Source organism: Etheostoma cragini, chromosome 5, assembly GCF_013103735.1.
Source record: "Etheostoma cragini isolate CJK2018 chromosome 5, CSU_Ecrag_1.0, whole genome shotgun sequence".
NCBI lineage: Eukaryota > Metazoa > Chordata > Actinopteri > Perciformes > Percidae > Etheostoma > Etheostoma cragini.
In genome coordinates this window covers 25,010,259-25,037,773 of record NC_048411.1, presented here as the reverse complement: position 1 = coordinate 25,037,773, position 27,515 = coordinate 25,010,259, and the positions used below count along the sequence as shown (strand labels likewise).

Below are 27,515 nucleotides of genomic sequence, written 5' to 3'. Positions count from 1 at the left end.
TTGGCTGCTTAGAAATTAAGTGTTAACGAGCAGTTGGACAGGTGTACCTAATAAAGTGGCCGGTGAGTGTATATATAGGTCTGGAATGCCAAGACTGATAATAGAGAAGACGGTGGTCATATGTGTTTATATGCTTCCAGTGTGAAGGAGCATTGCATGATATTTCATTCTTCTTATTTTTTTAAGGCAGACAATTCAAATAATCATTTGAATAACGTCAGTTGTGTTGACAGACATGGAAGGGTAAGTCAGTAGTACACAAGTAATTTAAAGTAAACCTGAAACATGAAGTCTGTATGTTTTAATTACTAAGATCTAAGACTTTTGCAAAAGAACATTTGCTAAGGCAATTAGTAAAAAATTCCATGAGACATGTGCACTGCAAAACTTGTTCCACTGGTAGAAACAGCTCCAAGCGAAAAAAAATGAACAAGATGTATTTTGTGCTGAAAATCAGAGAGATTTTATTTGCCCTGGGCTATGAAATACAACCACAAAGACACTGTGCAAAGAAAGCAAAAATTAAGTTACACTTATGGAGAGCCGGCGAGCACGTTACACAAACAAAAAAATGATATATATCTGCATGTACACAGTATATTGCCAAAAAGGTTCATGCTACTAACGACATATAACCCAACAAAATGAGGGCTCAAAACTAATACAGGAACACAAACACCTCAATCCAAATAAATCAAAATATATTGTTATATTCAATGAGTAATTCAAAGCAAAATGTTCAATCCCAGAATACCTTTTTCTTTGTAATATTTTCTGTTGTTTACCATGTTACGTTTTGTAATAATCCAGCTAAAACTTTTCTGTTTAAAACAGGAGCAACATTTTTTCAGAAGATTTAAAAAGCTCTGTATAGCCACGATAGATGTTTATATTTTCATCACGGCAAGGTGTTTCCCCATGAATCTGAGGGCTAAAACATCCAGTTTACAATTACCTCAAATGCTCCTTTCTGCAAGAGAAAATCATGTTCAAAAGTTCAAAGATTCTGCTCTGATACACGACAACCTGAAAGCATTACAGGAAAGGATACATGAAACACGTGGACTTTACCTAAATAATGTGCCGCCTACATAATGTAAGGATACATTTCTGTTAATACAAAAAAAAAGCATTCAGCATTTATGGCTGAGTAAGTGTAAGTCCATTGGGCTGATATATAGGACATTCTTGAAATGTCATTATTAAGTGTGCCAAGCCCCGCCCCTTGTGGTTACTGTTGCTACGTCTGTCAAGCTTTCCATTCTTGCAGTCTTCAATGAAAACAGTGGCAGATTTAATATTAAAATTCTAAGTAATTTTTCAAATAAAGGAGACCTTTATTCCAGATAAAAGCAGGCTTCTCATTTCTTCCTGGCGACCGTAGATTTAGCTGAAATAGCAATTGACGCTGCAGATTAATTCAGCTGTAGCTAGCTAGCTATTTATGCTATGCTATGCGCGCGTGCGTGCGTGCGTGCGTGCGTGTGTGTACATACACACACACACACTACAGTTTTGTCAGTGGGGAAATATAAGTTTTGACTAGTTATGGTTGCTAGGTTATGATTGGACAATTGCTGGTTGGGGGAAGGGGTTTAGCTAACAATCAATTTCCTTAACATTTGGCACTGCACGAGGTGATGAATCCAAAAATTAAAACTTGATTGCCTTTTCTTTATCACCAGTGGCTCTCCAAATTAAAACTTGGATGCCCTTGGCTTGTATATGTATGTATGTGTGTGTGTGTTTCACATTTAAAATTTGAATATCTACAGTGTATTTATTTTTCTAAAAATGCAAGCAAGTACAAATCAAGCAAAAGCACCTACAGCATGACCAAATACTTTTTTTTCCTTCCGTTTTCATACAGAATTTAAATCATCTTTTTTAAAGCACAAAGTTAAAAAATATACTAAAAAACTGTCTTAAAAACAGGAATATAAGCAGATTGGTATTGCTGTAGCTTATTGATTACTAGTAATACATTTTCAAGCTGGTTGGAGAAAGTTACCACATCAGACTACAAACAGGCAAAGAGGACAAATGGAGTCAAAATAAAAAAAAATACAGAATATGAACCTAAACAACAGTGATGGAAGATATTGTCCTTTTTGTTTATACGTCCTTTAAACAATATCCTCCTTTGGTCAGTCATCGTCACTCTTGTCCGACTGATCCTGCAGAAAGATCGAGATAAAAGGCATTTAAAGGTGAATTATGAGTTCCTGCATGGCTTCAGCGCAATTTTATTTTTGTCTCAAATAGGCATCTTTCATTGATCCGCGAGCTGCTGTCAACAGAAGTGACCATGCAGGAAGTCATAGTGCACGTTCAAAGCAACACTATGTAACTTTTCCCAATTTGTTCCCCTATAGGTTGAAAGCAGAATTGTCCCATTACGTCGCAATGGAACTACAGATCTGCTACCTCATCTGGCAAATTTGTGCAGTGCAGTTGTAGTTAATAGAGAGCTGCAAAGCAAATGCAGAAGTGCCGTTCACCTTGTTACAAGTTGATGAAACACTGAAAGGATTTTGGAAACATTATTTTAAGTTACAAAAAGTTCTCGAGTGTTGCTTTAAGAGAGAGGGAGATTTAAAGGCTGAAAGAGGCAGAGGAGAGAACATTTAAAAAAATAAAAGGGAAGGGAACACTGTCCATTTTTTTAAATCTGCGGTTAGGTAGCAACAAGCATTTTCTTTGAACACACTGCATACAAAGGCAGTTACCACTGTGACTCATAGAAAGCTGAGGAAATCAATCACTACATTTGTATTTATTAAAAACCTGCCTCCAGCTGTCCACTAATGCCAAATATTGATCAGTGTCTGATCCTTACAGATTTGTATATTAAAGTACAATATCGAAAAGTATTTGTCATGCTCTTAAACTGGATTTCTACTTCCGTGCTAGTGAGGATTCAATCCCAAAACAGCCCTGAGTTAGAACCCAAACCTTCCACCAAAGTACTATTTGTTATTTTATATTGTAAATTTTATGCTGCTCTATTTTATCTTAGATCGTAATCAGACTTGTTCCACCAAACACATTATTTTTCTTTCTTTTAATTCTATTTTTTATACATATCTATAAGAGGACAGTCAAAAGAAGTCTGAGACTTACAGTTTTTATTGCCAACAGCTGCATCACTGTAATTGTCATGCACATGACAAGGAAGAAAGAACTTTAAGTACTGAAGTTTTAGATAAGAAAAACTAATACTGGTACCAAAGTCAAAGTCTTTTTATTATGGACAAAGAAAAAGGCCGCATGGTCACCCTGAATTTGAAGAATCTCTCGGACTCTCTAATAATGGTGTGTTATGAGGCAGAGGCTGATCTATTAGGTGCTGAATCTCTGAAAATAATAATTTAAGTGCCAGTTGCCATGGCTTTCAATTTCCCATGACTGGTTGTATTGTATGCTAGCAGCAACTTAGACGAAGAGGAGGATAAACACAATAGAAGGTGTGTAATACAGTAAAATTGAGTCATAAATGAGAGATGGCTTCATAATGTAATATTTTAAGACATAAAACCCAACATGGTAGATTCCCTGATACATTTGAATTCATTTGTAGAGCTTTTCCCTTTTGTTCACATCTAGTTGAGATAATTCTGTGCTGCCTGTTGTTGTATGTTGGTTTCTAGTTCACATAAAGTGTTTGTGTTATATTATTCGCTCAATGCTCCACCTGTTGAAGGTCCCTCTCCACTCTGATTAAGAGGATAGAGGCTTGCATGTCTAATGAGGCCACTTGTGGAGCTTCCTGCAGATTTTACCTTCAGTTTACAGATCCCTGTGCTGTTACATTTACCAAAATACATTTTGACACCTATGTGAAAAGTAAGCAGCTCTATTAGCATGAACTAATTAAATTAATCCTTAGTTGCAGCCTTAACTGCACTAATGTCAAATTTGTGGGAGGCATCGGTTTCAGTGAATATGGTAATTATCAAAAAGAAAACTGGGCCAAAGTTTCTGCAGTTACTTGTCTGTAAAAAGGAGAGGATTTTGGCACGAAAATACCTGGATCTCAATTCACGCCCTTCAAACCTGAACTTTATTACTTACCGCTGTGAAACTAATGTGTATGTTTCTCCAAACACTATTTGAATCATCAATATAAGATCTTGTATTAGGTGTATTTGATAGGAAGCCTAATTTCATTTACTTGTTGTTTTCACTCATAGTAAATATATGGGAGGATCAAGAATACTGTTCTTTTCTGTTTTCTTCCCGCAATTAATAACCTGCACCTGGGATTCCAGGTGTGAAACAGCTGCTAATTTGATGGCTGGAAGGATAACAACAGGACTATGAATGAAATATTCCTAAGCAGCCCTCAGAATCCTATTTCTCATGCTGCATGATAAGGAAAGAGCTGCTACTGTAAGATTTCCAAAGCTGTGGCTGCCAAAAACATCAAATTAATTTAATAGCATTAGTCAATAGTCATTTTTGGTCAGTGTCTTTTCCATAAGAATTTCTTAATCTCCTTTGCCAGATTAAATGGAGGAGAATTGGATTTTTCCTAACTTAACTTAAACCGCTAACATTAACTTCCCGGTGTAGTTAGAGATGTACTAGCAATCCAGTATGATGCAGTGAAGGTGAACGACATACATTGTCATCCAGGTCTTCGTCGCTGTCGTCGTCGCTGACGACCGGCTTGGCCTTCCCTCGACTTTGCCTCTTTTTGCCTTTGTCGGTGCTGCGCGGCTCCTTACTCAGCTTGATCTTAACCCGCACAGACTTGGCTGAATTAAGCACAAGGAGAAAGAAAGAGTGATTAAAAAGTGAATATCTTTGTGTTATGGACTGTTGCTCAGAAATAAACAACTTGTTAATTTTAGCTCTGGTAAATGGTAATTCACATAAATGTGAAAATAATCTTAACAATTATGACTTGCAGCCCTGACGTCAATTGTTCAAAAAAGGATGTTTCCATATTATTAATTATTATTATTATTATTGGTAGACAAAAAGACAACCATCCAAACATGTTCATTATCAACAACAAAAGTGGTTTTCATTTGTATCGGTATTTTTTTTAATAGTTTAGTAGTCCAACAATGAATATGCAATTGTGTTCATTTCCTTTCTTTTACATTATGTTATTATAATGTTTCTTTTGCATAGAATAGCATTTTAATTTTAATAGCAAAGTATCTCTCAAACCAGACCAGTGTTCACATAGTGTAGAATTTATATGTTTGTGTGTGTGTGTGTGTGTGTGTATTCATCCACAGCCCTATAAATTGAATGGTTTGTCTTACCCTCAGCTTCTGACTCATCCTCGTCATCCTCCTCCTCATCGCTTTCATCTTCACTCTCTTCATCCTTGGCAATCTTCTGCCTGGCACTCTTAAACACAGACTGAAGGACAATGGAGTCCTCGTATATCTGTGGGGGGAGGGGGGGGGGGGGGGGGGGGGGGGGGGGGGGGGGGGGGGGGAGAGCTGACGATATTAACAATTCTTCAAACAGCATGGACAACATGTATAACTGGGGATATGCGAAAGAAGAGTGTGCTGGCCAAAAGGTGGATAATAAACAGAGAGGAGAGATTAAGCATTAATGGAGAGAGACATGGAAGAAGAGGTAAACTGTTGGGTATGGTGCTATATCAAAATTAATAGCATTGATTATTAATGGCTACTATTTTACTGAAAGAAATTCCAAACTGGAATCAAATACACAACTGACTATTTTCTTAAAAAAGCAATGAAACAAAGCGCTGTCCAGACCAACTAGCTTTTGGTAAACACAAGTAGAAATAAGAGCTTTCAAAAAGCTTCAAGGACTAAGCCAAGCTTTTCCAGAAAAATAAAAGGATAGAACAGAGGAAAAGTATATGCACTAGGTGTCACACCATGCGCAATTGAGCCGTGTACTTGGGAGATAAAAAAAAAAAACTATGTTTTTGCTGAAATATATTCATTGATTTGTTCATAAAAGACAGAAAATTGTGAGAAACGCCCATCAAATGGGCTGGTGGCTAAGTGGAAAAACATGCTTAGTTGCATATCAAATCAACATAATGAAGCTGATGCCTTCAAATGTCTTGTTAAGAATCTATAACCTGAAGATATTCAGTTTATAGTTATAGTATACAGAAACAGTACTTAATTATACCAGAAAAGCTAAAAGAAAAGTGTTTTTGGAGGAGGGAATTCTTCTTGATAAAAACCAATTATTAGATTATCAAAAATGGTTGACACTGAGTTTTCTGTTCACTGACTGAGATATGTAATGTTTCAGCACCACTTCTAGCTCTCCATAACACATGGCTATCCATGACAAACGAATGGATTACTTGCAGAGTGACATGAAGACATGAATCAGAGGCACAAAAATCGTTGACAGCGGTGAGTGGCCATTGTGTTAACCACTACGCAACACATGTCTTGCGCCCCCCCCCAAGCAGATTTGCATGATTTACGAGAGCCTCATTTTCAGGTGGGAATAGCCAGAAGAATCCCACCCCTGCTAAATACAAATACATAATTAATTAGAAAGGAGAATTTTCAGTTCCACATGAAGGGGTGTTGTGACCTGGGATCCCTCAAGGTTGAAGGTCTGGGCGTTGTGACAAAGCAGCATCACGTCCCTCTCCAGGTCTCCCACACTCCTGTATTTATGGTTTCTCACACGATCCTGTTGATGGAAAAATATCAGGTTGATTCACACTCATTTCTCTCAAATGATATTCAATGCCTTCCCTTACATTCTTGGGAGTCAAAAATTACGTAAATCTTTCATGAAGTTGATTAGGGCAGCAACGGTTAATGTTATTATCGGTAATCTGTGTAATGGATTAAAATGTCAGAAAATATTTAATCAATATGTTATTTTTTGACAATCCACTAATCAATTAACAAACTAATTGTTAAATTGAATGTTTCATTCCCGCTCTATGACTACACTGCATGCTAAAGATGCCGTTCATTTTTTAAATCTTCTGCTCTTTGACCCCACTTATCATCATCATCATCATCATCACCTCCTATTGTTCATACACAATAACTGATGACGTACTTTGATCTTTTTGAAGTCCACAGGTTTTCTGATCAGCTCGTAATATTCTGGGAGCTCCTTCCTAGATGGTAACTGGACGAAGACCTCACTTAGTTGTCTTCCTGACCTGGTAACAAAATAATTACAAATCATAATGAAACAGCCCATTTGCAAGGAGATAATTACTTAAGGTACCTTTTACCTCTCCAGAAAGTTATGTGTCTAGTTTTCTAAATATGAGCAATTACAACATTCAAAGTCAGGTCTCATGAATGTAAAACAAATATGGGCTGCCTCCATTTGAATCTACAACAAAAGAAAACTATTTCCAGGACAGAATACCACTCACTCACACACAAACAAAACAGGCCATTGCTTGGGTTCGGCTGGACTTGGTCACCCACCCACCCATCCACTGCTCTACCCCTCCTGAGGAAACCCATTTCCGCCGCTTGTACCCTGGTCCTGGTTGGTACTTGGTCACAAACATTTTACTCAAATAAAAACATGAAAACATTTGATCCGAGAGATAGGCAACAGAATGTTAATTGACATTTGATCAGCACTGCCTGGTTTTACAGGTTGATCAGAGATCACAAGCAACCTTTAAAGCGAGAGACTCCTTGTTTTCCTTGGTGCAGTGATTGCAATTTTGCCTCTTGAAATGTGCTGTTATATTATTGTGTATTTATAAAGTTGAATAATGCAGCACAATTTATACGTAAGTGTTTATGCTTGGGGCTAGGTTGGCTGTTACAAGTAGGGAGGAAAACATCAAGAAACTGAGCACATTGAAAGAATTGCAATAAGGCAACTAAAACAAAAAATCTCATTGAGCAGGATGAATAAAACACAAACGCACACAGAGTTGTTGGCTCTTTGTATTAATTATAATGTATAGACTTCATACTCAATTAGATTACTTGTTCACTCAAATATAAGTTATCTATTGCTGCTCATCTGCATCGCTTCCTTCCAAAAAGGTTTTCTACACTAACACAAACATCTCTGCAACACTGAACTATCTGCTGCAAACTATCAATGCCTGATATTATAGCTATTTATATTATATATATATATATATATATATTTTTTTTTTTAGGGGTTAAATTGTGCCATAATCAACTTCTGGCTGTTAACATAAACATCTCTAAACAAGCAATCTTGAGGCAAGAGAAACAGGCCTCTTTGAAAGGAGTTCAAATCCTGGACCAGCTGTGCAAGAAACGTAAATAAAAAGACTTTTCTGAGTGAAAAAAATATACTGAATAAACTAAAAGCTACAACTAAATGTGCGTCTGATAACAATCGGTAGAGACAAGAGCAATAAACAGGGATCCGCCTACTGCGGAAGTGGAATCCGTAGAATTCAATTCAATTTCACCGTCCAGTTTTGTTTTACATAATTACTTGATCACACACACACACACACACACACACACACACACACGCACACACACACACACACACGTATATATACTGTGTGTCTTCTGTCTGTACTATACCTTGCTGACTTTTAAACAGATACATTTTCACACCCATGCCCTCTATTGTACTATTCAAAGTGTATTTTTATTTAGTATTATTTCAATCACTTTTGCACTGTGGTTAATGGTATGTACCAAAACACCAAGGCAAATGTCTTGTATGTGCAAAACTACTTACAATACAATTTTCATGTCAGTATGCATCTACAATTTTTTTTTTTCTTCCTGGAAACAAAATTGTTTTTGTTTTTAAAACACTCTTTTAACTACTTATGAAAAAGGTTTTGTTTTTTCAAATCATATTTTTAAAATTTTTTGAATTACTATATTTGACCCTTTTTTATAATTATCAAAAATAAATCATTCCCTGATTGTTCTTTTTTTTTTTTAAATAATACTTAAAAATAAAAAAAATCCAGCTAAAGGTAGTTCAGCCTAGTCTCAAGGCTGCTGATCCCAGAAGACTTATTGTATATATTGTACAATTACCCCACTGCGGTGCCTTGGACTTCTTAACATGCTGTGAGCTTAGATCAACTGTGTTAACTGTGCTGAAATCACAAAAGGTGGATGTTATGTTCAAAATGGGTTTCTACACATTTGATGTATTAAGTGTGATGCCTCTCAGCCCAGCGTTATGGCAACGGGAACCTCTGGGAACAGACCTAATTGTTCACTTCCGTCGAAGACACTGGAATGAATGGAAATGTGACCATGACGGCTTCAACTCTTCTAATGGCTACCGTCAGAAAGACGGTAAAAAAAATAGTTTCAAAATAGATTCAACGTCTGTGTGGAACACACTTTATATGTATGTACTGTACACCTTAGAGCCTTAGAATGGCTGGGAACTTAGATGCCCAAAAGAGCATGTATCCTTTTGTTTGGGCTGATGGGCCATTAAAGGCTAACTGCCGTTTTTTCCCCCCAACCTGGACTAAATATTCCTATATTTTCGTGTCTAAGTGACTGTTAGGAAAAACAATCTTTGACATTGGTCCAGTTTTAAGCAAGATCCCTGCAGTCAGCAGCGGAAAAACAACAAGTTACAATGTAAGTTAATAGGTCAATTGTCCAGCTTGCATTTGCTTAACAAAAGTGTTGTTTTGCCACTGACATGCTCAGATTAATATTTATGATATTTGTCTGACAACATTATGGAAAGGAACCCTTCAGAGACAGACCTTTAACCCTCTTTGAAACCTATCTGTTTAACCAGAAACAACTCTGAAGTCACTAGACCTAAACCCACCAGACTCCCTTTAAAAATAAAAAGCAATACTTTTAGTGTGTATAGAGCCAACATATTTTCACATTTTAAATCGGTAAACTATTTGTTTATTACAACCAAAACTAGAGTTGCGATGGGTTAAGTGGAAAGACGACAAAACAGCTTTTCATAGTTTTATTTTGTTTCCGTCGACTTTTCATGAAGTGTATTTTACAACGATAAAAATCACTTTTTATTTACATGGAGTCTGGTGGGTTTAGTGAACGCAATTTCAGAACGCTCCTTCAGAATATTATTCTGAGGCTGTCAGTGGCACCGCAAGCATTTTTGTTAAGGTAAACACGAGCTGCACAATTTCCATAATAACTTACACTGTAGCTTGTTTCGCCGCTACCGACCGCGCGGCCATGCTTAATACCAGACCAATTTTAAAGACTGTTGTTCCCTCACTAAGACACAAAAACATAGGAAAATAGGTTGAGAAAAACAGTAGTTACCCTTTATCAAGCACTCTACATCTCTATTGAATCAAGGACAAACACATACGCAGCCATCACACACCATACACAGCCAAACAGCTCGCTAACAGCTTGAACCCAAACAAAAATATGAGGTTTTCATATGGTATCTATTATTATACAAATATTTTCAGCTGCCACCCGACTGAGTAATGGTCCAGATAGTTACCGGTGAACACAAAATCAACACGGACAACATACCCTTTCATATAATTGCGCACTTCCACACCAACTTATAAAAATAATACAATTTATGAACGTAGTGTTTTGTTTGAATGAGTCACACCAGTGAGTCACACATTCCTGATATTACAGGTTATAGTGCACACACAGGACATCACTTTCATTTCTCATATTTTACACATTTGAAAGGATAAATACTGTGGGCATACATACCTGAGTGTGAGTATTAGTGATTATATGTGCATCATAAATGTGTCAATTCGGCCACGGAGGAGAGTATCAATGTTAATCTGCAATTCTGTTGCCAACTGAAGGGGGTATGTTTTTGTAAAAAAACACACAAAAAAAACCACCACAAGTACATCTATCTGGTTTTGTAAATGTTATTCAATCATTATGAAAATATAGGCATGCACAGAATAGGTATTCAGGAAAAATCAAGTCAGGAAGGAAACCCAATGATGGAATAATGCAATTTAGTTTTCTCCCAACATAAATGTCTTGGGCTAAGGCAGTTCTAGTGTTAAATTCCTCTGGAGGAAATAGAGGCTAGACTGCTGCCTTCCTCCACTAAAGAGATTATGAATTGAATAACTTCCAGGAGGCAAATCTAAGTTGCACTCTTGTTTTACTTTTTGCACTTCAGAGGTTTCGTTTGTTTAATAGGGAAACCAAATTAGGAATCCTAAAGTCAGGGAATGGAAATTTCAAACTCTGTTCCAGACTAGTGAAGTGAGAGGAGGGCCAGAGCTATGATTGAGATGCTCTGGGGTGAACAACCATCAACTGGGGGAGGAAAGAATTTGACTTCTGGAAAGGCTGGTAGCAGTTTCCTGGAAAAAGCTTCGGCATACTAGTCAGCCAGTAAATATTTGAGTAATGGGAATACAAATACACTTGTTTAATGCATGGGTGAATATGAGAGGGACAGAGACACATAACGTAAGCATAGACCACACAAATACTCTCCTCAGCTTCTCCTCTCTCCTAGAATACTCTAAAAAGCCTGGCGGTTCTAGTTTTAACGGATATTTATGAAAGTAAAATTCAATTTATTGTTCTAAGGTTGGTAGCTTTAATTTTGGTCTTTATTTTTCAAAGTGTCTGTTTTTTTGTGGGAGCAGCTGATATCAGCAAAACCCAGAGCCTTCTGTTTAAACCAGACAAAATGTTGTTGTATATTACTGGTATAACCTGGATTTTAACATATAGTCAATTATAACGCAAAAGCGACTAAAAATGTTAATCTTTCAAAAACATTACTGTGCTATACGCAGGTTTTAGGGATGTAACAGTCACTGGTGTAACGGTAAACCACGGTAGAAATACTGACGGTAACAATTACCGTTTTTATTTAAAATATCCTTATCATCGCAGCAGATTACCATGGTGTGGAAACCCTGTGTTTAATCCTCCCCAGATTCAACTGAGGCTCCTGAAGTTGCCGCGCACTGCATAGCCTCCAACTTGTGTTTCTTTTCTTGAAGTTGAAATCATTTTGGTAAGAGGAGATAACAGCACTCAGGACATTCATCAGCCTTGTAAAAAAAGCTCATAGTTAGGACAGTAACACATGCTTTCTCTCCTGAGATCATTCACAAATCCGTGATGAGAATCATCGCTTTGATCTCCTGCCAAGCACTCACGCTCAGACTGGAGAAGGGAACAGAATGTAGCAGCAGGACAACGGACATTTTATTTTCCGTTCGGAATAGTTAAAGTTATGTAGCTACGTAGCCCAGAACTTAAGTTAAAACTATTCTGTAGCTTCTGCTACAGATGCGATGCAAGATGGCGCGGCAGATGGCCGCCTCTGGACGACGCTCCATTGTGCTTTTTGTGTTTTTGTTTATTTTGTCTGTTTTCTGCCAAGATTCTCTGGTAACATTTAACAGAGATGAGCTCTTAAATATTGGACATTCAACTCCTCATATTTTTCCACCGCTATTTTCCGAACTTGGAACTTTCTCTGAGTTATTAGTTGACGCCGGAGGGGGAAGCGCGCTGGTGCGCTTGTTAAATTCAGATCAGTGGCTGCAGCCTCAATTCTGATTCATGTTGGAGTTGTAAATAAATCTTCCTGGATCTCAAAGTCAGATATCTCTGGTTCAAGCTCTTACCGGACACCTTACAGATGGCCAGTGTTTCAGTAGCCAGTTTTCAATAGTTTTAACAAGCCTATTGCCTATATTTTTGTAATATAATAAACACTGTTACACTTTTTGAAACTATTTCAGCTTGTGTAGGCCCATCAGTGCTTTCTGAACATATTGACCACAATTTTAAAAATAAAGCGATAATACTGAAAACTGTGATAATTGTGGTCACAATAACCGTGAGGTTCAATTTTCATACTGTTACAACTCGCAGGTTTACAAGTGATGTGCTGAAGCAGTAATGCGTACAACGCTGACTATTTCTACAACACCTCCCCCAGGTTTTAAAGTGGGTGCTACGCCTCATCTCTACTGTCCATGTAGCAAAAGATGCAATTCACCATCAAAACAGTAATATTTTAGGCCTCCATCAGTGTCTACACAGAATGTGTTCAGCCACAGTACTGCTTTGCTCTCAGAAACATGTTGAACACCCTTCACGGCCCAATGCACAATCACTGTAATTACTGTAATGATGCTGTAAGTTGTAAGTACATTTGACACGTAACAAGGTGTACATATGTCTACTTACCCATCTCTGTAGTTGATGACCGTGTCGATGATGGTATTCATTTGCTTGGTGAGTTTCGGGGGGTTGGGGGAGTGTTTCTCAGCTGGTGGACGCCCACGTTTCTTCTTGGCCTTAGAGCCCCCGTCGTCTCTGCTTGACGAGTCTTTGTCCTGGCGTCTTTTGCGTTTGCGCTTTTTCAGCCGGATCTCCTCCTCCATCTCTTCCAGGTTTCCATCCTCAATGGCCTGAAGTGGAGAAGAGCCAGAGCAAAAACAGAGTTGATCCACAATTATTTTAAACTACCCACATATGATATGACATTATAGGATCACTGACATTTGTGTACAAATGATTGTAGACAAAAATGAAGAGAGAGTTCCTTTGTTTTTATTTTATGCATAACATTTTTCTGTTGTCTTTTTTTGTCAACAACAATGCATTTTAATTTAGTCTTAGTCAGCGTTTTTTGGACATTGGTGCATAAAAATTGGACGTGTCGTTACCTCGTTAACATATTTAGTCTGGTCTTGTCTGATGAAATGAGAGCCACAGACAAGGTAGGGAAGTTGAAAGTGTTGGGAGCTAGACCATAACGTTGAACAAGCTACTTGTCTGTAACTACTTCTTTGGATAGATTATAAACCCTGATTTATGAATTGGTAACATGAACTAAAATAAAATACAAAAGAAAAAGATTCTTTGTATTAGACCAAATAAATTAAAGGGCAGGTTGCAGTGGCAGTCTTGAAAATAAACAATGAGACTGCATATTAAGGGTAGTAGACTGTAGTGTACACTGAGTTAATGTCTAAACAAGTGTAGTGTTCAACAGGTGTGGAGCGTTCATGCAAATCAAATCAGTCAACACAATAACCATTATTTATCACTACTTCTACAGTGAAGAAGTGGAAAAGAAATACTTTTTTAACAGTTCTGCAGCCACAGTGGTTTGCGATTTCATAACTATTAGGGTTCATAAATAACAACCCCATAGATTGCAGTTTAATAAAAAGATCACTGTCATAGATTGATATAAATTCTCAGACTTTACCCGTAGCCACTGTTTTTCAGTCAGAGTGTCGCTGTAGTCCACATCCCGACGACAGCGTGACCCTCGGCCGAACATCTTCTCCTCCTCCTCTTCATACGTAAGCCGTTCGATCTCGGCCTCGTCTCTAATGATCCAAGAAGGCAACTCGTCCTCCTCCATGAGACGAGGCTTGCGCTTTGGGTTCCTGGCTTCCTCCCGGCGTCGGTCCATGTCCATGCGCTACAGAGAAGAAAAGATACCTCAGTTTGAAGAGCAGATAGTGACACAATTCTTGGTTCTTTTAGGTTATACCGAGTAAATGGAACCTTTAAGATGGTTTTTACCTAAATCAAGGGTTAACAGCAGTCTCATAGATTTCTCCCGTTGACATAACACCCCCATCACTACATGGATGTACTGTACATGATGAGGCCATATTGGGCTTCAATTATAAGCTCCACTGTTCTGTGTTACCATTTTTTTTTCTTACTTGGTGTTATAGAGTGACAGTGGGCCTCACATGTACTAATATAGCTACAGTTACAAATAGGGCTGCTAAATTTATTGAATTGAAACAGAAGAAGTCATTGAATGCAACTAACTGCAGGTCGTAGAGTAATAGCTTGTGAGACGGAGCTGCTGGACCTGCAAGAGACGTGACCCATGGCCAGAATATCATAGTTCATAAAAATGCAGTGCAGTGACGACACAGACATTTCATACATACGTGTGTAACTCTGCTGACCCAACATTCGACCCGTGTTGGACCCATTCAAAATGAATCAGCCGTCACTCTGTGAGTAGCGTCTATCGCACTCCCTCTCTACCCCTTTTAATCAGTTATTGTTGAAAACAAGTGAAGGAGCTTTCTCAGAGATACATTTAAAAAAAACAAATTTTATATATATATATACTGTATATCCTACGCTATTTATTTCATATAGCTAATTTTCATTTACATGTGTTGTAGCTGTATGTCTATACAACATACAACTTCAACATAAGAAGAATGTAGCATAATATGGATGTGAAAGCAGTTATAAATAGCCTATGTGACAACAAAAGTTGTTTTGGTTAAAATCAACAAATAATCGTGATAATTAATTGTGATCTCAAGATTGATCAAAATAATCATGATTATCATTTTGGTCATAATCATGCAGCCCTAGTTACAAGCTGGTTAGTTTATATTGTTGACGTTCTGCTTCTGGGATAGCTCCCCTGCCACTGGAAAATCTGCCAGATTTTACTCAATTAAGACGGACATCGCTCATCTGTGTTGGCATTTTAACCTCCGGGCGATTTATGAGGACTATGTGTAACTTTTCTCAGAACTCTGAAGGGGAAATCCAGACAGCTAGCTAGATCATCTGTCCAGTCTGAGTTTTCTGTTGCACGACTAAACCTTTAGACGTACAAATGTTCCACCAAAACCAGTTCCTTCCTCTCCAATTCTTGACGCCAGCGCGCTTTGGAGGAGGGTCTGGCAAAGCGAGACTACAAGCTGGAGGACTATCGCACTTTATCTCACTTAATAGCAGACTACTGCCATCTTCATGTCCTTTCATTCACTGTGATAGAGAACTGGAATTGCAGTGAGCGAATGGTTTGCAGAGATGGCTTTGTTAGAGGAATCTTACTGAAAAAGAGAAAGCTACGGAGCCAAGGTGACCAATCATAGATCTTGAACTCTCTGTAACTGGCACTGTCCCAACATGTAGTTATTTTGGAGGAGGCACATGTCAGCTATTCTGTAGGTTCTTAAGCTATGCTACGCATAACTAATTTTAGCAAAGTTACCACACTGAGTGCCAACCATGTCATTTGGCTGGCTTCCAGTAGCTCATGAATATTTAACATCTTGCACCCTGCCAGTTAGGATTTATCAAACTAGTAGTTGAGCCAAGACGCAGAAAACTGTACTAGACATTTCAAACAGAGTTGTGTAACTCTGTTGAAACTGTGTGCACTGTGAGTGACATGGTGACTGTAAGTCCTGTATCCATGGCAATTCAGGCATATAGTATGAAAGAAGAAATGTATGGGGGACAGTTGTTGCCAAGTCTGATGGTGCCTGTACCAATGATGACGTTTAACCTGAATAATGGTCTAAACCCACAATTGTTTTGGGGGTAGATGTAAGACAACCAGCTGTCAGCTTCTCTTCTTTAAGACCGGTTATTTTGGAGTTTCACTTCGCAAAAATGTGTGCTTTTCTTACCATGAAAAGCTCAAATTCATCTTCATTGCGGGCTATCATCTGGTTGAGGGTCTCATCATCGGGTATCTCATCTTCTTCCTACATTTGGAAGAACATCAAAAGAGAGTTTTAACTGACTCAGAAAAACAGAAGCCACGCATAATTAGTTTAAAACTAAACAGTCACACACAGCATACAGAATTGATCAAATAACAGATAAGTAGCAAACATGTGATATTATATGTGAAGGATAGTTAAGTTGCTGAGGAGCTGTCTCTGCAGTAATTCAATCAAAACCAGTATCCATAATTTAACTAGAGGGAAGAAATCTATTAATGGCCTCCTACATTCATAGATACAAATCTCAAATCAAGCAGAAATACCTTGTCTTACTAAGATAAATAATAACAGGTATATAATAAAACCCAAGTTATAAACTTAGAGTGTACCTCATTCTGCTCCTCAGTCTCTAAAATGGCCTGGAGGAAGGCACGGCGTTCATGGCTCGAGGACTTCTGGTCAAACATGCCCGCCTGGATGACCTTCTGATCCACGTTGAGTTTGTATTTGGCAGCTGCCAAGATTTTCTCCTCCACACTATTGACGGTGCAGAGACGAAGCACACGAACCTCATTCTGCTGACCGATGCGGTGAGCCCGGTCCTGCGCCTGAAGGTCCTGGAATCAGCAGGTGAAAGAGAATATATTAGATCATATCAATGTAAAAGAGGAGATTTAAAACACCTTTTAGTAATAAAAAAAACGTTTAAACTGCTTTGGCGTCTTCTACCAAAAACTGCCAACACTATAAACTAAATATTGGACACTTTCAATAATGAGAGCAAAAACAGGTTAAACTAATAAACTCTCAGGATGGATGTACCTGGTGTGGGTTCCAGTCACTGTCAAAGATGACAACAGTGTCGGCAGCCTGCAGGTTGAGGCCGAGGCCACCGGCTCTGGTGCTGAGCAGGAAAATGAAGTACTGAGATCCTTCCTCATTAAATTTCTTCAGCAGGGCCGCTCGGTCCTCAGACTTGGTAGTTCCTAAAACACCAAAGCACGATCATTTTTGAAATGAAGAGTTTCTTTGGAAAGAGTGCAACTTTTTCTTATTCTTTATGATCTAAAGCGTAGTGAAAGTCAAAGTGTCCCTCGTATACTGTGCCTCCTCTCTGAATAATTTAACATTTCCAGAGGTGTTTGAAAAGGCCATGTGGTCTCTCTAATTAGGCAGGGTTTAAAATGTGACAAAACCATTCCATAACCAGTTTATATATATGATTAAATCATGCTAACTAAGGAGGTTCACAGTCCTCAGCTGCATATCTGAGACAAATCTCTTAATTTAGTTCCTTTCTGAAAGTGCTGAGTGGATGGTGTAAAAGCTGATTATCAAAATGATACCCTGATTCTTTTTATCCCTTTCATTCTTGGGATATAGACCATATTACTTATGTGAATTCATAGACTGTAACTTTTCACCTCAAGCTAAAAATGTTCATCTGACTTTCACTTTCAGCATTTTATAAGCTTCTCTCAAAATCTTGAATTACTGCCATAAAACACACTAAACTGCGAGTTACTGCAAGGTGGTGTGAGACCGGACTGCTTGCATAGAGCTTGCATAGAGCACTTTAACCAGAGAACAGTCAGCTGAGGTGGACAAAACTCAGTAGAGTACAGTAAAGGATCGATTGATTTATATTAACTGGTAAGTACTAGGGGTGTACCAATCCGGTATTGGCCCCGGTATTGACAAAATAGCTGGATCTGGAACAATTAACCAATCCAGGGGCTGATCCAGTTTTTCCAATGTTTGGTTACTGTTCGACTATTGTATGTTTGACCAATGTGCTATTTTGTTTCTACTGCTACATTTTATTTATTTAAATTTATTTTAGGGTTTTTGATTACATTCAAGTTTTGATTTCAATGCACAATTGTTTTTTTAAATAACAATTATAAAATTCAATACATTACATCTATGTTTTTTTGTCTAAGTTAGGAAAGTCAGGGTGCCCTTGGTCTCCTCCACAAGGTAGAAGGAAGGTATAACGTGGAAGGCATTCAGTTTATTATTAATTCAACGGTATTGGATCGGTATAAACAGATACACAAAGCCCGGGTATCGTTATCAGGACTGAAAATTTGGATCGGAACATTCCTAGTAAGTATATTCACATATGCCCTGTTCAGCACCGATATGGTTTGGGACACCTCTAATAATTATTTTTTATACATTATACACACATCAGTTAAATGTAATCACCTGTAGATTTGATGATTATAAATTGTTTAAAACATAAGTAAGGGTGTGAGCTTACCGTCAAGACGTAAATACTGAAAGTTTCGGTAGCCGAAGTAGTCCTCCAAGATTGTCATCAGAGTGGTCATTTGGCAGAACAGCAGGACTCTGTGGTTGGTGGCCTGCAGCTTTGGCAGGATGCGATCTAGGAGCTCAAACTTCCCAGAAGCTCGATACAGATCAAGCCTGGGTGGAGGTTATGAGGCAAAAAATGAGACATTATTACCAATATACTGATTATTAAAGTCTCAGTGACATCTATTTTGACAGCGGGTAACGGTCTAAGTGGGCAATAATGCCCTGATGCTATTTGTTCGGTGTATTTTTTCTTACAATAGTCTACAGTCATGCTAACAGCTCTGTGAGGTTGTACTTTGGTACAACAGTGCTTTGATCTTTTTAAGGGAAGCTTCACTGAGAACTAACCTCTCTGTTGCAGGAACACACTGATCACATTCACACATATATACACATTTACACCTGGAAGCTGACCCACACAACCACAGTCTGATCTGGTGGCCAAGGAGCTCCACTGCCACGGTTGGAGTTAAGAGCCTTGCTCAAGGGCACCTCAGTTACCCACCCAAATTGATCCTGCCGGATTTTCTAATCACAAGCTCGCACGTCTAACCTATAGTCCAACACTGTCCGTAGTTGTGATACCATTCACCTGCCAAGCAAATTTTAGGCAAACTTTTGAGATGTTGCAAAAATGAAATGCAAATAGGTGTGTTACCATCAACTGGTTTGGAGGGAATAAACTCGGCTACAGTGTAGAGTGTCAGAAGTCGGCACTATAAAATACGACGTCAGTAAAGCCCTACTATTTGCTTCTAAGTACCATTTAGTACTGCAGAGATGCAGCAATTATCTGACAAACTGGCTTTTTACATTTATACCACATATTCTCACATTAGGTATTTGATTACTGTACTGCTTCAAGGAGATTAAAAGCATAATTAGGATGGAATCGCCACTTATAAGATTTACCATATTTCCATATTGGATCTAATGGGATCCTTTTTGAATGGGAGTGCTAGGGACACTACTATGATCGCGTAAAAATCCCTATTTTTAAAACAATAAGAAGGCTCGACACAACATGAAACTTTGCTCGAAGAAGGAAAGGTTTTGAACGACTCACTTTAGAAGTTAGGTTTTCTGCTCACAAACGACCAAACAACAAATTATCCGACCATTTACATTGAACTAAGCTTTAAGAGCTTTACATTTTTACTCTCCTCCCTGTTATGCTACATACGGAGATTAACATTTTTTGACTTGCAAGATGGCAGGGAGCAGAAAAAACAACTGCTAAAATGAGTCGTTTAAAACCTTTCTTTTTAGTAAACTCTGAGTACACAATCAATGTTCTCAATGCTCAAGTTCATTTGTAGTGCCCATGGTGATACTTCAAACAAAGTTTCATGTTGTGTTGAGCCTTCTTCGTGGTTTAAAAATGTTAATTTTGATGCTATCATATTAGTGCCCCTAGCTCTCCCAGGAGGAGAGAATTGAGGAGATTTGATCAAAAACGAGAATACGGTGAATCTTAAAAGTGGTGCTTCTGTCCTACTATGCTTTTAAACTAAGGTTTAACTCGGGTACAATCACAAAAAGACCCTAGGTTGCATTTTGGCGAGAGTTACACTTTAACACAAAGTAAAAAAACATGACAATGACAGTGCAAACAATGTTAATAAATGGCAATCCATTTGTTTGTTCAGAAAAAAAACAAATGGAAAGATATCAGTGGCTGGTGTTCTATAAACAATCTAGTGTTTATGATTAAAGTATTAATGTTCAGAACAACATAAAACACATGAACGGAAGCTACAACTTGTGTTGTTAGTTGGATTTTCTTTATGCAGCTGTGTGATGTGTTAACATCATCTAACCATCGATCTGAGCCCTCTAATTTTGCATTTATAAGCATATAATAATAACTGCTTTATAACACACTATAATGTAGCTGTAAGCAGATGTGTTTATTCATGTTTTCACCTAGTCCTGCAGACACCTATTGGTAAAGGATGGTTTATAAACAAATCACCATAGAGAAGTAGGAGAAGTCTTTACATATAGACAATATATATATAAAAATCTGGGTGAAAGAGCAGTGCATGTCCCTCCCTCATTACCACCACTGAGGTGCCCTTAAGCAAGGCTCTTAACCTCCAACCGCTCCAGTGGAGCTGCTCAGTGTACCGGGCAGCTTCCAGGGATGATTGTGTAACTGTGTGAATGGGATCAGGGCATTCCTGCAAAAGAGAGGCTGCCTCTCAGTGAACCTTCCTGAATAATTAAAGGTTAAATGAAAATATTAAACATATGCACAGTATATATATATATATATATATATTTATATATTTACACACACACACACTATAAATATTGTATAATAATAAATACTTAAACATATTAACGTACTATAAGTGTTTTAAAAAAAATTATGTTTAATAGCAAATGTTATATGGTGCTCATAAATGCTAAATAAGGGAGGTTGAAGTGAAGTGTTACCAAGTCACTTCTTAACTAAAGTTTTTAAGCTCATACAAATATGATATCTTTGAATGCTATGTTAACACACGTACAGGATTCTGTCACTTTTTCTGATTTGTAGCATTGGATGGTAACAACACAGTAAAATCCAGTGTTTCATGTAAAGGAAACACTTGTTTTGGCTGACTTACCCACTGATGACACCATTTTGGAAGCCCAAGTGCTCAGCAAAAGATTCCTGCAACAGAGAACATTTACCTTTTAAATAATGAACTGACATCCACAATTTTAATTCGTCCTGTTCTGTCCTGGGAATAGATTTCCAAACCAAAGTCTCTCTTCTTAAAAATTAAGGGAGGTATTTTGTGTATTGTAACGGCAGACTGATGATTACTTTAAATCTTTACATTTACAAATGTTTTCTTATGAGAGACTTGTTTTAAAGTTATAACAAGAACATAAAACACATCCCAGATGTTAGTGCTTGAACAAAAGCTTTAACAAAAAATTAAATTACCAAAAAAAAAAAGGGGGGGGGGGGGGGTACCTCTCCCAGGCAAGCCAAGGAAAGCTATATCTCACCATGGTAATGCAGTGTAAATTTTCCTAGTCGGGAAGTCAGTTGTTTTAAGCCAGGCCGTTCTTCCTCCTTGTGATTAGGATCCACTCCCAAATGTTCTGTGTCATGCTATACCCTTCCACCAAGTTTCATGAAAATTGGGCCCAAAGTGGAAACCATTTTCATATTCTCCTGTGTCAGTATTTACAAGCTTTTAAGAGCCTGTATCAGTGATCATGGTGTTAGCAGCACTCACCTCAATGTGCTGGAACATATATGGATGGTTGCAGATCTTCTTCAGCTGCATGATAGTGTTCATCAGGGTCTTTGCTCCTCCTTTGCCCTGGAGAAACATGAATGAAAAACAATGAATGCCAGATCAAAACAATGATACTTGTCTTCATGCTAGTTTAAACCTGCAATGACAGCATTCACATATCATATCACTGCCACTTCTCTCAACTGAGAACACAGCCACACTGACAAATACAGAGAGAGTTGTGTGGAGCTCAAAGCCTTAATTAGCTTTGCAGCAACTCATTTGGCAATGGCTTGAATGTAAAGGACGTTAATTATTATCACGAAAGTTACGCACAAAAGCTTTCAGGCTAAGGCTAAAAGCTTTGATCTAGCTTCAGAAGTTCAATAAAAGCTGCAAAATACTTTTCATCTATTGAAAAACTTCAGTGCAACTGTAACTCCAGTTATATAACAAAACTCAGGGACCTTCTTATGTCAGCAACAAACCCTAAAAATGTTCACCTTTTTGTCTTTCTCTGATCCGTCAGTGAGAAGGATGCCTCTCTGCATGTGGCGGTACAAAACCTTCTGTATGGCAGACATGTCACATTTTACGACATACTCCACCTGTGTGTAACAAAGGAAATACAAAGTAAGAGAAAAGGAAAGAGGGAAAGGAAGGCACAATACTGTGCAGATAATTTATCCCATAATTTACATACAAAGGACAATCTCTACAGTAAGTCATGCAAGTCATTACATTTATAAACTTCTTAAAGATACTTATGTTTTGAAGAATATGGTCTGAATAATGATTGGTCTTAGAAGTTAAGAGTGTTCATCTTCTAAAGTTTTAAGTTCAAGTTCTTTACGGTCCTATGTAAAAACAGTGAAGCAGTCATTGGCAATGACATTCTTGAATCTCAGGCTTCTTCCAACTGTGCTCTTACAGATTTGTATTAAAATAATAATTTTAACTAGAATCTAACACATACAAATATAAATCATAGGAGTAAAATGTATTGTAAAAGATTACAGATTGGCAGATCAATCGCTGAATGAATTTGTAAAACATTATTTCTCATTTTACATTAAACATTGCTTAACAAAAAATACCAGTTTACATGATAAAAGAACATTAAAACTTGAAAAAAAGCATGTATTGCTGGTTCCTGGAGCTTCTAAAGATTCTGCTTGTCTCGTCCAGGAGCGTCGGAGTCACTTAATGATCTAAGATCATTTCTCAGAGTGCCTTCTGTTTTGTTGCCTTTGGAAAACACCTCTTAATCTCAACAAAATGGCTTTTACAATCATCTTAGACCGAAGATGCTTCTGGGAAAAGGGGATGGTCACAGTGTTTTGTATTAATTTAAGATGATAACAAGGCAATCGTGTTGCCTTGATAAATTCATTTACACCGGGGCCACAGAGATTATTGGATCTTTATGAGGAAAGGATGCACATCATTTTCAGGTTTCTGCACAGCTCTGACACAGTGGCATGATGTGCCAGATATCCAGAGCCATTGAAAATACGTTTTATTTCTGACCCACAATGTAATAAGGATCTGTACAACAAGTATAATATAAAAAATAAGACATATACAAATATATTATATAGTATAATATATATATATATATATACATATACATATACATACATACACACATACACTTGATTTAATATCAAGTACGTCAAACTCTGTGCCCCTGAGTTTTCATTTAAAGAGAGTACAGCCCCAACATTTGAATAAAAAATGATTACATTTGGATTGTTAATACGCGACCATAAAATAAGCAAGATAAGACCCTTCAAAACACACTATGTAAAGGTTATTAACCACATAATTGGAATTATTTTTGGTAATGGCATTACTCCTTCCTCTGTAGACAAAAACATGGTCTGTTGTACATTTGTCAATGTTTAGTTGGAATATGCAAATTTAATGAAAACGGTTAAGTTTCTGCAAACAATGCAGCAGATATTATTAGGTTGCATCAAATAAAGTTTGTATGTTTAATCTCACCTTCTCTGGCAGCTGAGACTCCACCTCCTTCTTCAGTCTGCGTAGCAGGAAGGGGCGGAGCACTTTATGCAAACGCCGGATTATCAGGATGGTCTCCTCCTCGTTCAGGTCGACCTAAATAAATCAGAAAGCAAAATACATGACCAAATGTTGTTATGGATACGAAGCAGCAGGATGAAGCACCACAGTAACACGCTGTGACCCACTAATGAGTCCTTAACACTGTAGTATAACAAAATAAAAAAACAACAATACATAATACATAGGAATTATAAATTATTCATATAACACATGAATAATGTGAATGTGTAACTGTGTCTGAATTCTCCCGTTTGCATTTCTTAATGTTCAGAACTGTACAATAACTAAATTGGCCTCATACAAAGACCATATAAAAAAAGATATTCGCTCAGCAAAATACCAGCATGCTTAGCAGCTCATAGGATTTGGAGAATTAAACAATGTCTTCTTTTAACGAACAGCTCCGCTCTGCCTTTCAAAGTTCCACTTGCTTGCTGCTTAAAAATAAACAATTCTTCTTATTTTAATTTTCTTTGCGAAGTGACCTGCTAGTTAGAGCCAACCCTAAAAGACATTTACAAACTCAAACAAGTTTATGGAGAGTTATGTTTTTTTTAATACATCAAATTGGGTTTATAGGTTTAACCTACTGTAACCTTCTGTGAGCAAAGAGAACAGGACAATCACAACCTTTTTTGTTGAAATATTCCTTCATCACAATCTTTTATAATGACAAATGATTTTGATAAATTAATATATTAAAATAAAAAAACGAAGAGTCAACCATGTCATGAGTTAAAAAAAACTCTCTCTCTCTCTCTCTCTCTCTCTCTCTCTCTCTCAATATCAATATCAATATCAAAATATCAGATTTTTAAAGAACCAAATATTTGTATTGGTCCTAAAAATCCTTTATCGGTCGGGCTCTAATCAGAACTTGTGAAAAAACATGACAAAAAGAAAAACTTTCACATTACATCACCTCTAACCGATTGCTAACAATGTTGGTTTGTATCCGACCTTTACTGTGGGATGTTATAATAAGTCCATTTGTCCTCATTCAGAATGTTCCCCAGGTGTTTTATGCTTTCAAATAACCTTTGTGTAACCTCAAACTTTATGAAAATTCTAGTAAACGTTATACTTTACATTTTTTTGCTGTCAGTTCAGTGGAAATGAAAGGTGGATGACTGAAGGGATGGAAAGTTCTTGGAGGAACAGATCAGAAGACAGACCTATCTGAAAAAAACTAATCAGCTTTCAGAAGGTGTACACTATCTACAGAAAATCTAAAACTTCGTCCTCAAAATCACTCAAAAAGTGACAAATTAATACTGTATGTTCTCTTCTTACAGCACTGATTCTCAATCTGAGTTCTCTCAGAGGGTCAGAAGACAATTTCTAACAGCTGCAAACTACTTTTGGGATGGGAACTATATATTTCCTAATTGTAGTTGTAGTCTTTTTCTTGTTAAACACAACAGATTTGGCTTCTCTGCTAATATCTAATATCTAATGTATCTAATGAAAAAAACGAGGAGATGAAGTCTTTGGTTAAATCGTTGGAAAACCATTGCCACCATTTTGTTCTTACTGCAATTCTGGTACTCAAGAAGAACGCCACACATAGAATAACTAAGTGGAATAAAAAGTGAACAAAGCTCAAACTGTTTGATCTATAACACCCGTCCACATAAAATGTTAAGCCAGGCCGTTCTTCCTGGTACATACCCTTTCTCCTGTCATGGCGAACGGGGCGTTGAACCATTGCTCAAAGGTGCTGCAGCTCTTAAAGATAGTGGGCAGGAGGAAGTTGAGCAGGGCCCACAGCTCGGGCAGCTTGTTCTGCAGAGGTGTACCGGTGAGGAGCAAGCGGCGGGGAGCCACATAGTGGGTGTTCAACACCTGGGTCAGTTTACAGTGGTGGTTCTTCATGCGGTGACCCTCGTCCACAATCATGTACTTCCAGCGAATCTGTATGTGGAAGAAGACTTATTGGACCCCCATTTGTACACTTTGAAATAGTGGGGCAAAAAATGGCTAACATTGCATTTAAAATATTTTTGATGGCAAAAGAGTTGAGGAGTGGCTGCAACTTCCTATTCTGACTGCCCTCAGGCTACAAAACACCACTGCATACTAATGAGAAGTTTCTTATTCCCTCTCTCATTTCATATGCTTATAATGACTGCTTTTAGAATGTTGTGAAAAATGTAACATGTAAACCTTTAATAAAACAGCAACATTTTGCTTACTCTGAATTTTTTTGGCTTCTTACCACCATATGTTTATTACATTTCTGATGCTTAGACAGATATCGTAAAACTAAGTTGAAATACAGGCCTTTACCGTTTAATCCAAAACAAAACGAAATCTTCAGAAATAGCCTCATATAACAGTAAAACATGGGGCTACACAGTTGTTGATGCTGCAATGTAACTGCTAAGAACCAGATCAGACTCACTTTGCCCTCCAGAGAGGCCTAAAAACAAGAAATGGACTGAACAAAGTGCTCACACCTGAAGTTATGATGAATGAACAGCTCCCATTAGTGGAGAGTCTGATAAACTGCTAAATGTGTTTGTGTGAGACTGACTTAAAAGGCAGCTCCTTTAAGTGCTTCACTACTGTGTGCATGTACCTGTGCACAAACATATAGTACACTACTGCAAAGAGGAATATATTCCCAAATTCTGTGAAAAAGGGAAAAGTATTAGAACTTTCTGCAGCATTGACTGCATGTACAACTATATGACTGAATCTAACTGATTACATCCAAGGAACACAGCTAGCACAGCACTCTATCATCACAAGGGCATCACAAACATCAGATCTTTTACTCTTTCTTCAAGATACTCTGAAGCTTGTGCATTCACATATTGCAAGAAGGATTGACTACTGCAGTGCACTGTTCTCAGGTCTCCCCGAAAAGTCAATAACTCCTTGCAGCTCACAGAGAGTGCTTCTGTAGCCATTGCTCTGGAACTGGAACAAAGAAAAGAGCTCACATGTTTTGAAGTTCAGCATTGGTGTCAAGTTAGCCCATGCCAGTCTAATGAACCTACTACTCGTCCACTAAATTATTAGTAGACTTGCAGCTGATTATAATGTCAGAATGCTGCTGTAGGGTGCTGTATGTCCCCATAGAGCCATCACATCCACAGACTCGTTTGTTCTGTACCAAAAACTCCCACAAAGACCTATAATGATGCCCCTGCAGATTTAGACCCAAATAAAATCCCTCTGGAGCTGCTGATTTAAGCCCCTGCTATAACTCAACTTCGTAGATCTGTCCTTACCTAGAATCTGTTCTCACTACCTCTTTCAATTCTTATGTACATCAACCTTCAAACTCGCACTTGTGTGGTGAAATCTCAGTAAGTGATTAGCTTTGTTGTAGTGGAAACTTTCTCAACCGCCTTAAGTTAATAAAAGAGAAAGTAGTAAAAGGTGTAGGACACAATGTGTATGTGTGTGAGCACAAGGGAAAAGTGGATTATACGGAGAGGACAAAACTTCGAAAT

The 27,515-nt window shown here is 37.8% G+C and overlaps 1 protein-coding gene and 1 long non-coding RNA gene across 4 annotated transcripts in view; one reads left to right on the top strand and one right to left on the bottom strand.

Moving 5' to 3' along the window:
• Positions 1–1,859: 1,859 nt before the first annotated feature.
• smarca2 (SWI/SNF related, matrix associated, actin dependent regulator of chromatin, subfamily a, member 2) overlaps positions 1,860–27,515 on the bottom strand; it is a 48,926-nt gene continuing 23,270 nt past the window's right edge. For all 3 annotated transcript variants that reach the window (XM_034871422.1, XM_034871423.1, XM_034871424.1), the window contains 16 exons: positions 25,723–25,965; positions 23,971–24,084; positions 22,467–22,571; positions 21,961–22,047; positions 21,337–21,383; positions 18,663–18,829; positions 17,219–17,382; positions 16,786–17,013; positions 16,358–16,435; positions 14,158–14,376; positions 13,128–13,351; positions 7,042–7,147; positions 6,559–6,660; positions 5,280–5,406; positions 4,627–4,760; positions 1,860–2,177 (listed from right to left, as the gene is read on the bottom strand). In XM_034871422.1, coding sequence (XP_034727313.1) covers positions 2,148–2,177; positions 4,627–4,760; positions 5,280–5,406; positions 6,559–6,660; positions 7,042–7,147; positions 13,128–13,351; positions 14,158–14,376; positions 16,358–16,435; positions 16,786–17,013; positions 17,219–17,382; positions 18,663–18,829; positions 21,337–21,383; positions 21,961–22,047; positions 22,467–22,571; positions 23,971–24,084; positions 25,723–25,965 — 2,175 coding nt within the window. In that variant the 3' untranslated portion in view covers positions 1,860–2,147. The remainder of the gene's footprint in view (positions 2,178–4,626; positions 4,761–5,279; positions 5,407–6,558; positions 6,661–7,041; positions 7,148–13,127; positions 13,352–14,157; positions 14,377–16,357; positions 16,436–16,785; positions 17,014–17,218; positions 17,383–18,662; positions 18,830–21,336; positions 21,384–21,960; positions 22,048–22,466; positions 22,572–23,970; positions 24,085–25,722; positions 25,966–27,515) is intronic.
• On the top strand, positions 9,414–27,489 carry LOC117944591. The gene is made up of 3 exons (XR_004656613.1): positions 9,414–9,875; positions 12,504–12,505; positions 27,477–27,489. It is a non-coding gene; the product is annotated as an uncharacterized LOC117944591 (long non-coding RNA).